At 41.2% G+C, this 11,694-nt stretch overlaps 1 protein-coding gene across 1 annotated transcript; it reads left to right on the top strand.

Moving 5' to 3' along the window:
* The first annotated feature begins 6,357 nt into the window (after window positions 1–6,357).
* LOC121400800 (lamina-associated polypeptide 2, isoforms alpha/zeta-like) lies at window positions 6,358–7,988 on the top strand. The gene is made up of 2 exons (XM_041584752.1): window positions 6,358–6,678; window positions 6,760–7,988. The coding sequence occupies exon 2, from the start codon at window positions 6,873–6,875 to the stop codon at window positions 7,986–7,988; it is 1,116 nt and encodes a 371-aa protein (XP_041440686.1). The 5' UTR covers window positions 6,358–6,678; window positions 6,760–6,872.
* Window positions 7,989–11,694: the final 3,706 nt, after the last annotated feature.

The following is an 11,694-nucleotide window of genomic DNA, read 5'->3' as shown; positions in this document are numbered from 1 at the left end:
CACAAGACCAGAATGCCCAATATCTCCTTGCATTATCCTTTTAGAATTGCCTGAAAGTGTTAGTATTGGCCCAGAAATGTAAATGCGCAAACTGAAAATGTCATGGCCGTACAATTATATTTAAGCTTTACTATGGCTAGCCAACAGACACCTGGCAGGCAAGTATATATCCACAGTGTCAGACTGGGGTTTCCGGGGCCCACATGGCCTGCCGCCTGTGGCCCCCCACCCCAGTCGCGGACTCCAGTTCCTCCAAATGCTGCCACTCCCAACCCCTGTTGTGTAACGCTTACCTTACTTCCCTATTGCAGCCGCGATTGTAGGCAGGCGAAACCCGCAATTCTCTCTGGGTCTGCAGTGTCCGTCCAGCCAGACGACTCTGTGGACGTTATTTATTAAAGTTCGAGTGCCAAAAACGTGAACGTTTTTTTTTACTGTAAAATCCAAATTTTTAGTGGAAATGTTTTTATTATACCCTGAGGCTGCAATAAATCCAGATCCGAAAATCCCCCATATCAGACCTGCCGAGGTCAATCGGAGAGGTCCCTATCATATTTGGAAGTTTCTGTGGTCTGCTCTGGATTTAGCCAGAAATTCCAACTATTTCGGGCTATTCAGAAAAAAATCGAGCTATTCTGGAAAAAAAAAAGAAAAAAATTATACGATTCGGATTTGGATTCCGATCTTATAAAATCGAGCTTTTTTAATACGAAATAAGGTCAAATCATGGATTCTAGTTTGGTCTGACTTTTTTTTAAAGGTAGATTTTTATTTATTTTCAAAACTTACATTAACAAAAAAACATTAAACTCAAAATAATTATCAGTAAGGAGTATGTAGTTTTAAGTCGCATATAAAAGTAAGCAATTTGCCTGACTCTATATGAGTCTTTTATTTTGTGGAGTGTCTAGTCACTTGCCCGTTCTTCCCCTCAGTGGGAAGTGCTAATGGGGTGTCTCGCATTGGGAGTAGTTGTACCCTATTTTAAATACTAATTCGGCATTAATTCTGATCTTTCCATTTTCTCACTGCCCAGCACATCATGATCATACCGGTCTGACTTTTTTTTTAATAAAATAATCAGAACATTTTTGAAATAAGCCCCTGTATATCCAGATTTACTTTAACTTCACCACACCAGTATTTTTGTAGGCTTTTTTTTAAATGTATATTTACACATTTATTTTTTCCAGGTTAGTATATAGAACAGGGATTGTTAACTTAGGGGTCTGGACCCAAAAATGAGCCCCTATACTGTTTAGGGTGTGTCCCAATACTAACCTATTTATAATATGAATGTTCTGACTTTTTGTAACCAGCTCTTTGGGCTGATTCACTTCAGCTGATATATCTCATTATAGAGTGAAACTCCCTACATAACAGTCCATCAATTCTAAAGCACCATTAACACCTCCCACCACAATGAAACCTACTATGTTGTTAAATCTATTAAAAAACAATTTATAGTTTCATTCAGATTATCATGCAGAACATGTGCTGTGTTTGAAAATGCATCACCGGTTTCTTTTAGTCATTACACCATATATCTGCTCTGGGCTAATTCTTCATAATGAGGTGCTCCTTTCCTTTCTTTGTACAGTCATTATGATGGTATTATTAATCAAATATAAAAAAGGCATTTGGTTAGTGATATTACTAGATAGGGCAAATGCATGAATATTTTATGATATTAAAATAAGTCACTTGGTTAATATATTCATAATTTGAAGGAATTTATAACCAAGGAATCGCTTGCTTTTAATTATTAACAGAGGTTGAGAAGTTCCTAATTTTACTACTACAGAATTGTAATCTGATCTTTCTTTAGTGGTCTAATTAAATGTGATATAGATGGGAATAAATTATTTTGTATAGTTTGTTTATTTAAGTGGTTCTGAAGTCCTAACCAGAATTAACACACTCTTGTAATATATAATTGTATTCATATAATCACTCATTCTTTCAGCCACATGTAACAAGAGATGTTCTGATCCTCTTGCTGTCCATGCTATCTACTGGCTGAAGTGGGAGCCAATGGGAAATGAGTAGAAGACCTTTTATGTGCAGCAGAGCATAAAGTAAAAATACCCAAATTACCCAGTTATCTTGAGTATTCCCCTTGGGCTGGATTATAGTATGTTCCACATCTCACAGAGGGTATTTAACAATCCAGGGTTTTCAGGTGTTCCAGAATATTTTAATATAATTATGATTAAATAGCAAGAGTTTTTTCTATGACCAGAATGTCCCCTACCTTATTTTGTATTGTTGTTTGTTTAAGTGGTATATGGCCTCTCAGAGGTTCTGGTAGACAGGGTCAGACTGGGGGCCCACCGGGACCGCTTTCCAGTGCCCCCCTCTGGCCTCTCCACCCGCCACCTACTATGAGGCGCTGCTCGGTGTGCACACATGAAGACGCGGCCGGCGCGCCGGCGCAACAAGCACGAGGCGCAGGTGGATCGGCGCCAAATTTTTTTTTACATTTTATAGAATCCCATGCGGGGAGAGGGGGTCTGGCCCAGTGGGGGCCCACCGGGTTTTTTCCCGGTGTGCTGCCGGGCCAGTCCGACACTGCTGGTAGATGAACATAGTTTAATAATCAATTTCATGGAATAATTCCGCAGATTGGTACCCTGTGGAAATAAATGTAGTAATGCTATTTAGGGGCATGGTTGCTTAGTATTTCCCACTAGTATAGGGCCCTAGAGAAATAATTGCATTTCTGACTGCATTCCTGCTTTATTGGTTAGCCAAAATATAATATCTTATACCATAACAATTATCCCTATACGGTGCCACGAATGGCAATCAGTGCCGTACACAGGTTAATGGTATACATGGCATTTTGTTGACAGCTATTGTGATGGCAATGAAAATGCTACTCACTGTGGATTACTTCTTATTCATATGGCATTGTTCATATTTCATGTGTGCATTCCCTAACAGAATGGAGAAAAGGTGCCTTTTTTTCAGCTACAAAATGTGCATAACTTGTACATCAGTTATTTAGAAGCATTGTAGGAGCTACAAGGGGAGGCCAATTTATCTAAGTCATGTGATTTTTTTTTAATCTAATAAATTCGAATTGGAGGTTATTAAAGAAAAAATTCAAACGTCTAAAACTGAAACAAATTTTACCGACTCGAAAAACTCGAATCAAATTTGATTTGAATTCAACTAAACTCGAATGTCAGGAAGGCTATTAACATCTTTAAATGGGTCACTGGACCTCTCCCATTGACTTATACATGAACTCGGCAGGTTTTAGGTGGCCGCTAGTCGAATTTGAATTATTCCCAGGGTAAAGGTTTGATAAATCTCGAATTTCAAATTTGAATTGAGTTTGGGTTATTCCCAATTCAAATTTTTTGACCAAAAAAAAAATAGAAAAATTCGAATTCCCTATTCGACCCTTGATAAATCTGCCCCTTTAAATGTAGCAATGATTGCAGAATTCTGGAAGTGCCAGGAGCACATTTTTCATAACTAGGTACCATAGAGCACAGAAGAGAGCAGCTATTCACTTGAGAATGTTCTCACACTTGATTGAATCTCTCCCGCTGAGCATGCATTCTCTAATGAGTGATTTATCCAGCTATTAGGGCTAAAGAAAGGAGAGCAGGCACATTAGGGGGTCTGTAGTGTGCTAATGCCTTCTTGTTTCCCAGCTGAATCTGCTTCTGTCTCTACATATAATCTTTATTAGCATTTCCAACCTCAAACGCCAGGGTGATCTAGCAACATCTGAATGACTAGGAATACAGTTAACATTGCACAAATACAGTCACTGATTAGTTTCTAATTCTGGGTGTGACCTGGGACTGGTATCACTGTTAGAATACCATTGTCTGTGTCATAATCTAAACAGAAAGTCAAATATGGGAGTTGATAATATCTAAGTCATGTTTTTCCTGGGAGTCAATGAATAAATAAAAAGAAATTAGGGTTACCACAAATGCAAGCATTCATTTCCCAAGTAGCGCTAATTGTCAAAACTGATCAAATGTGTGAATCGCAGGTAGCCAAATATGTTGACCCAACCCAAGATTCCATGTGTACTAGATTGTAAGCTCTTGTGAACAGTGCTCTCTGATACTATTTTTGTTCTGTAACTCTTTTGCAAGTAAATTATTGAATGCTTATTATACATGTTTTGTAAGCACTGCATAACTGTGCCTAGGGTGCAAAGCTGGAAGGGCGCCAGGCATGTACCTACCCTGCGCCTACCCCTAGTGAGGGTCCATATCCCCAATGGGTTTTCTGCTCCCTTGTAATACAATTGTGCAAATGCGCACCTGTTCAGGTTCGCGGCTGACCAGGTTGCCTAGGGCACCCCGGCTGGTTTGGCCCGGCACTGCCACAAAGTGGTCAGGCAATGAGTTAGAAGAGATAGCACAAGAGGGATCATGCCAGTGCAGCAGAAACTTGGTGAGTTTCTTAGGTAGGGGGACAGAGAGGCAGGAGAGGACAGGGCTAGTGTTACCATCACTCCAGTTTTGAAAAAATTATTCTGTCTTTTGTGAGCCCCCTCTGACCTCATTCACCCACCCTTTTGTACAAATTAGAATGTTGACAAAGGTGGCAGCCATAGACAGGGTTGAGCTAGGAGCAGGAATTGAAGGCTAAATAGCAGAGACTTAAAATTCATCTCTCTTTAGAATAAATAAATATAACAGCAGGTCAGTGAAATCCGTTTGCATACAGCTCCCCCTGGTGACAAATACGCCAAATACATTTTTACAGGAACATGCCTTGTTGCTTGTGCTTGAAGTACATATTTGCTACATAGATTTCCATAGACATGATTTGGATTATTTATTCCGATTGGAAACTTAAATAAACAAATTTAAGAAAAAAACCCCAGTCCACAGAACACCAAAAATGCTGAGGAATAAAATGTGCCAAATCACCCCTTGTACCATTGCCCAAAACATACATGTCTTCTACAGTTGGAAGCAGAGCAAAAAACAGGGCCACCATCAGGGCAATTTTCATAGAGCTTATTGATTATGAGTTAATTAATATGCTGGACAGCAGGGGAGCAATAGATGTGATCTATTTGGATTTTGCCAAAGCCCCACAAATGACTGCTTTTTAAACTATGGGCTGTTGGGCATTTGCACATGGATAGGAAACTGGCTACAGGATCGGCTACAGAGGTTGGTTGTTAATGGTGCATTTTCAGCTTGGAGTAAGATTCTTAGTGGGGTCCATCAGGGCTCAGTATTGGGTCCACTTTTGTAATGTATTGACACAAAACTATGCAGCCAAATTAATTCAAGGAGGCGGCATCCTTGCAACAGGTTCTTGACAAACTGGCAATCTGGGCAGCTAAGTGTCAGATGAGATTCAATGTTGATAATTGGAAAGTCATGCACTTGGGATGTAAAATTATGCAAGCCACTTATACCCTTATTGGGACTGAACTAGGCAAATCCATAATGGGAAAGGACCTTGGAGTCCTTGTAGATATTAAACTTGGCTGTAGCAAGCAATGCCAGTCAGCAGCATCAAGGACAAATAAGGTATTGAGCTGCATTAATAGGGGCATAGATTTGTGGGAGGAGGGGGTTATTCTTCCACTGTACAGAGCACCGGTAAGGCCCCGTCTAGTATATGCCGTACAGTTTTGGTCTCCAGCAATCAAACAGGACATTATTGAATTAGAGAGGGTACAGAGAAGGGCAACTAAGCTGGTAAAAGGTATGGAAAATCTCAGCTATTAGGAAAGACTAGCCTGGGGTTGTTCACATTGGAGAAGAGGCGCTTAAAGAGTGATATGAGAACTATAAATATATAAGGGTATCATACAATAATCTCTCTAATGCTTTATTTACCGGTAGGTCTTTCCAGCTGAGGCAAGGTCATCCATTCCGATTAGAAGAAAAGAGGTTCCTGCTAAATATTCAAAATGTTTTTTTTAATTTTTTACAGTGAGAGCTGTGAAGAGGTGGAATTCTCTCCCTGAATCAGTTGTACAGGCTGATACATTAGGGGTTATTTGGCTTTTTAGCAAGGGACGGAATACAGGGTTATGAAAGATAGCAAATAGTACAATTTGATCCAGGGACTAGTCTGATTGCCATCTTTGAGTCAGGAAGGAACTATTTCTCCATCTGAGGCAAATATCAGAGGCTTCAAAAAGGTTTTTTCCCTTTCGTCCCCTTCGGCAGCAACCATGAGATATATTTTGTTCCCTAACTGGTAGGACAAGCAAAAAAAGAGTTAACAACCTCCTAGCCACACCTATAAGTAGGAGTTACCTCAACAGTCCACAGTGTTTTTCTTGTCCTAGATGGTAGGTAAGCAGAATTTCTTCTAATCCTGTTGTTTTCTCTCCTCTTTTTTTAGGAACAGCAGAAGGAATGTTTCCAGGTCCCCAGGGGACTTGAAGACCGTAGGATGGACTGCCCAAGGGGCAGGAGATCCGGGGAAGGCAGGACGCGTCCCCAGGTTGAGCCGCACTAAAGTCCGGGTAGTCTAGGGCTGCCCTAATCCAAGATGGCGGCCGTGTAATTGGGCGCGACGCTAAGAGCGTGCGCGGAGTGACCGCTGAATCCTCTGACGTCAGACGCAAATGCGGAAGTGAAGGGATTTAACCGGCGATTTGAATTCTAGTGGCGCCTAAGCTGGTTGCGGACTTAGAATTTTGGCGTGTCTCCCTGCCTAGGCTGTAAGGTAGTGTGAGTGAGGGTGATGTTGGATAATGAACTTATTTTACTTAACCAGATTCTGACTGATGCATGTTTTCTGTTACAGATGTCCACTCCTGCTAGAGAGGATTCGAATGCTAAGAGACTTAAGAAGTCTAAACATTTGCAATGTAGAGCATGTGATCAAAATTCCCTGAAGGCTATGACAAGAGATTGTGCATGGACTGCATGACGTGTATTGCCAAGAAACAGGGTTCGGAATCTGTACCCTCTACTACCTGGATAAAAGATTTTATAAAATCTACAATGCAGGAGATGATGGCAGAATTACAGGATTCTAGACTGCCAGAAGGTCCTCTGGATTCTCCAGTATTGTCAGGAGAAGATTCATCCTCGGAGGAGGAGTCTCTAGCATTATTTGCAACAGATAATACGGCTAGACTAATTAAGAAAGTTAGATCCACTATGGATTATTTTGAGGAAATAGAAGCTCTACCCTCGACTTCTCAGGTTACAAAGAGGTCTAAAACTTTTCCGGTACATTCGGTCATGAAAGAGCTTATGAAAAGAGAATGGAAAGAGCCAGAAAAGGCACCTACTATAACTAAGAGACATAAGCTTCTATTCCCAATACAAGAGGAGGAACTGCAGTCCTGGGAAGCTCCTCCCAAAGTGGATATAGCGATAGCTAGGCTGTCCAAAAAGACTGTCATTCCTGTAGAAGATGGATCAGGATTAAAAGATCCAATGGATAGGAAGGCAGATAGTATTCTGAAAAGATCTTACACTGCTGCAGTGGCAGCATGTAAACCAGCTTTGGCAGCTTCGGGAGTGGCACGCTCCACTAGATTCTGGTTGAAGCAGCTGGATGAAGATATCACTAACCGCATAGCTAGAGAAGAGTTATCTAGTTCTCTTTCCAAGATCAGTATGGCTATTGATTTCCTATGTGATGCTACTGTGGAAGGTGTTAAGTTATCTGCTAAGGCTATGGCATTATCTACGGCAGCTAGAAGAGCCTTATGGCTAAGAAATTGGTCAGCTGACGCAGTTTCAAAAAATAGCCTCTGTACTATGGCTTTTGAGCCAGGACATTTGTTTGGTGCCGAATTGGACAAGTTACTGGAATCTTTGTCAAGTTCTAAGGGTAAACGTCTGCCGCAGGAGAACTTTAGAAGGAACAGGAGATCCTTTTTTAGAGCTAGAAGATCTCCAGTTCGTGATTCAGAATTCCAGAAGGATAAAAGAAAGAGAGACAATGATTCCTTTCGACCCTTCAGAGCTAACAAGGGAGGAGATAGACCATCCTTCCAGAAAAAGAAGTCGTCTTTCTGACGCCAGAAGTGCTCTTCCAGTGGGAGGAAGATTATGGGAATTTTTTCCAGAATGGGAAGAGACTATTACAGACAGTTGGGTCCTTCAACTCCTGCAGCTAGGATATCAGATAGAATTCCAACGGTTTCCACCACAAAGATTTATTCTCACTTCCTTAGCCCAACCAGAAAGACAAGTGGCTATCGAGGAAGCAATTCTAGGATTCCTAGATTCAAGGGTACTCGAACCAGTTCCTTTTGGGGAGAGGTTGCAGGGAACCTATTCAAAGGTGTTTTTAGTGCCAAAACCAGACGGTACTTTCAGGACCATCATAGACCTACGGTTCGTAAACCAGTTTATCAGGAAAAAATCTTTTCGGATGGAGAACATCAGATCGATAAAGAGTATCATAGAGCGGGGAGATTATATGGTTTCTTTGGACCTCAAGGATGCCTATCTGCATGTACCCCTCTGTCTGGCTCACAGGAAATTTCTACGTTTAGCGGTAGTAATCAGGGGGTCAATGGTTCATCTGCAATTCAGAGTATTGCCTTTCGGAATAACAACAGCACCCCGAGTGTTCACCAAGATAACAGTATCAGTAGTAGCGATACTGAGGAGGAAGGGAATATCTATAATTCCTTACCTGGACGATTGGTTGATTTCAGCGGTATCAGCCTCTCTATTGAAGAAACATCTGATACAGACTATAGAGATGTTACAGAAGCTGGGGTGGATAATCAATTGGAAGAAATCAGTCCTGGTTCCATCAAGGACAATTCAGTTCTTGGGATACATCATCAGTTCAGAAGAGATGAAGATATACTTACCTGCGGACAGAGTAGAGAAGCTTATGGATGCAGTCCAAAAGATTTTCAAGAGTCCTCAGTCCTCCCTTCGCGAGTTGATGAGGGTAGTAGGCCTTATGACAGCATCTATAGAGGCAGTACCCTGGGCAAAATTCCATATGAGACCTCTGCAGTCAGAAGTTTTAAGGAGATGGGACCGTCAGTTGTCATCCTTGGAGAAGAAGGTTATACTCAGCAGGGATACAAGAATCCATCTGAAATGGTGGCTCCAGAGGAACAATCTCTCGATCGGGTCTTATTTTCATCAGGTGGAATGGACGGTTCTTACCACAGATGCCTCACAGACAGGATGGGGAGCCCATATGAGAGAGATGACAGCGCAGGGTCTATGGAATTCAATGGAGAGTTCCATGTCTTCAAACTTCAGGGAGATGAGAGCAGTGTTCAGGGCCATCCAAGCTTTTCAACATCATTTGAGGGGTTCGAACCTGAAGATCATGTCAGACAACTCCACCACAGTGGCATATTTAAACAAGCAGGGTGGGACCAGAGCCCCAGTACTCAGTCAGGAAGTGTACAGAATTCTATCTTGGGCAGAGAGATGTGTAGCCAGACTGATGGCAGTTCATATAAAAGGGGAAGACAACATCCTGGCAGACTGTTTGAGCAGGAAGACCTTTACTCCAGGGGAATGGTCTCTAGATTACAACATTTTTCAGAAGATAATAGATCACTGGGGGATTCCAGCAATAGACCTGATGGCAACAAGAGAAAATCGCAAGATGGAGATCTTCAGTTCAATCAACAGGATGGATCGGTCGGATTTTCTAGATGCCATGTCCTTCAGGTGGGATTTTCACCTAGTGTATATATTTCCTCCGATTCCAATGATACCCAGGGTGCTTCAGAAGATAAAGGCGGAACAGGTGAGAACTATTCTGATAGCACCATTCTGGCCCAAGAGAAGTTGGTTTGCACCCTTGATGAGAATGTCCAGACAGGAATTCTGGATTCTTCCCCAGATACCTACATTGTTGACTCAGGGACCAATACGATGCAAAGATCTAGCTCGGCTTCAGTTGACTGCGTGGAGACTGATAGGTCCATTCTGACATCACAGGGGCTATCATCAGAGGTAGTAGATATTCTGATTCAATCAAGGAAAGAATCCACTAATAGAGTATATTGGAGGATTTTCAGAAGCTGGTGTTCTCATCATCAGATTGGCCATAAGCAGCCACCGATAGAGACAATTCTTAAATTTCTACAGGAAGGATTTGCAAAAGGGATCGCAGTGAATACTATTAAAGTCCAGATCTCGGCTCTTTCGGCTTTGATGGACAAACCTCTTTCTTCACTGCCTTTAGTGAAACGATTTGTGAAGGCGATATCGAAGATTCGACCTAAGGTGATGCAGCCACTGCCTACTTGGGATCTTTCTCGTGTGTTAAAGAAGTTGTGTGAATCTCCATACGAACCGATACAAGATTGTTCTATTAAATGTCTTTCTTTTAAAGCTGCATTTCTAGTAGCAATTACATCTGCTAAACGTATTGGAGAGCTTCAGGCTTTGTCATCCAAAGAGCCATATATTTCTTTCCTGCCAGATAGGGTAGTGTTGAGAACATTACCTTCCTTCAGACCGAAAGTGGTTACAAACAGTAATGTTAATCAGGAGATTGTGCTTCCTAATATGAGTCAAGACTCTCAGTCTCAAGACAATAAATTGTCTCTTCTAGATGTGGGTAGAGCTTTGAAGGTCTATCTGAAAAGCACTGAATCTTTCAGAAAGGAAGAAAATTTGTTCATTACCTTTGCGGGGAAAAACAGAGGTCTTAAAGCTTCGAGACCCTCTATTGCACGTTGGCTGAGAGAGACTATACAGATGGCTTATATCAAGGATAATCTTGTACCACCATTTAAAATAAAAGCACACTCGACCAGGAAAATGTCAACTTCATGGGCAGAGATTGCAGGAGTTTCCATGGATAATATTTGCCGTGCAGCTACGTGGAGCAATCCTAATACCTTTGTTCAGCATTATAGAGTGGACATTTTGGCCTCCCAGGAAGCTTCCTTTGGCAGTGGCATAATCCAGAGGGCGGTGTAGCTACAGACCCACCCTAATTACTCGCTAACTCTCATGGTTGCTGCCGAAGGGGACGAAAGGGAATTAGTAAATTTATACTTACCGAAATTTACTTTTCCCTTAGTCCCTTTTCGGCAGCAAACTATTACCCTACCCTATTAAAGATATTAAGAATGTTTTTTGTCTGGGTTACTTTTTGATTACACTGTGGACTGTTGAGGTAACTCCTACTTATAGGTGTGGCTAGGAGGTTGTTAACTCTTTTTTTGCTTGTCCTACCAGTCAGGGAACAAAATATATCTCATGGTTGCTGCCGAAAAGGGACTAAGGGAAAAGTAAATTTCGGTATGTATAAATTTACTAATTTTTTGCCTTCGTCTGGATCAACTAGCAGTTAGGCAAGGTAAATATGGATTCAAAAGGTTGAACTTGATGGACGTTTATCTTTTTATAACCTAACTTACTGTGTTATTATTTCTCTCCAAATCGGCAATACCACTGTAAAATGGCTAATATACCGTATATAACTTGAACAGGGAATTTTGGTATCCATAATCTAATAAACACTAGATTTACCATGTGGAATAGAGAATTGTTGTTTATTATCTTTGCAGTGGCCTTTAAACTATCTTACAGATGTGGATAGAGAAACAACCCCCTTCACAGTCTCTTTAAAAATAAGCTATTTCATGTGTTTCATATGGATTGGTTGGTGGCCTCACTTCAAAAAGAAAAACACACAAATACATTTTTTGAGGTATGGGAGAGTTTTATTGACACATTAGATGAAAACAAACATCTATCTGATGAACTGCATATGTAACTTCAT

The sequence above is a fragment of the Xenopus laevis genome, chromosome 2S (genome assembly GCF_017654675.1).
Source record: "Xenopus laevis strain J_2021 chromosome 2S, Xenopus_laevis_v10.1, whole genome shotgun sequence".
Lineage (NCBI taxonomy): Eukaryota > Metazoa > Chordata > Amphibia > Anura > Pipidae > Xenopus > Xenopus laevis.
The sequence above is the reverse complement of the archived record's forward strand: the minus strand, read 5'-3'. Positions and strand labels throughout refer to the sequence as shown.

Excerpts from the sequence above, each read along its gene's own strand:
- LOC121400800 (XM_041584752.1), top strand. The coding sequence starts at position 6,873 with ATGGACTGCATGACGTGTATTGCCAAGAAACAGGGTTCGGAATCTGTA.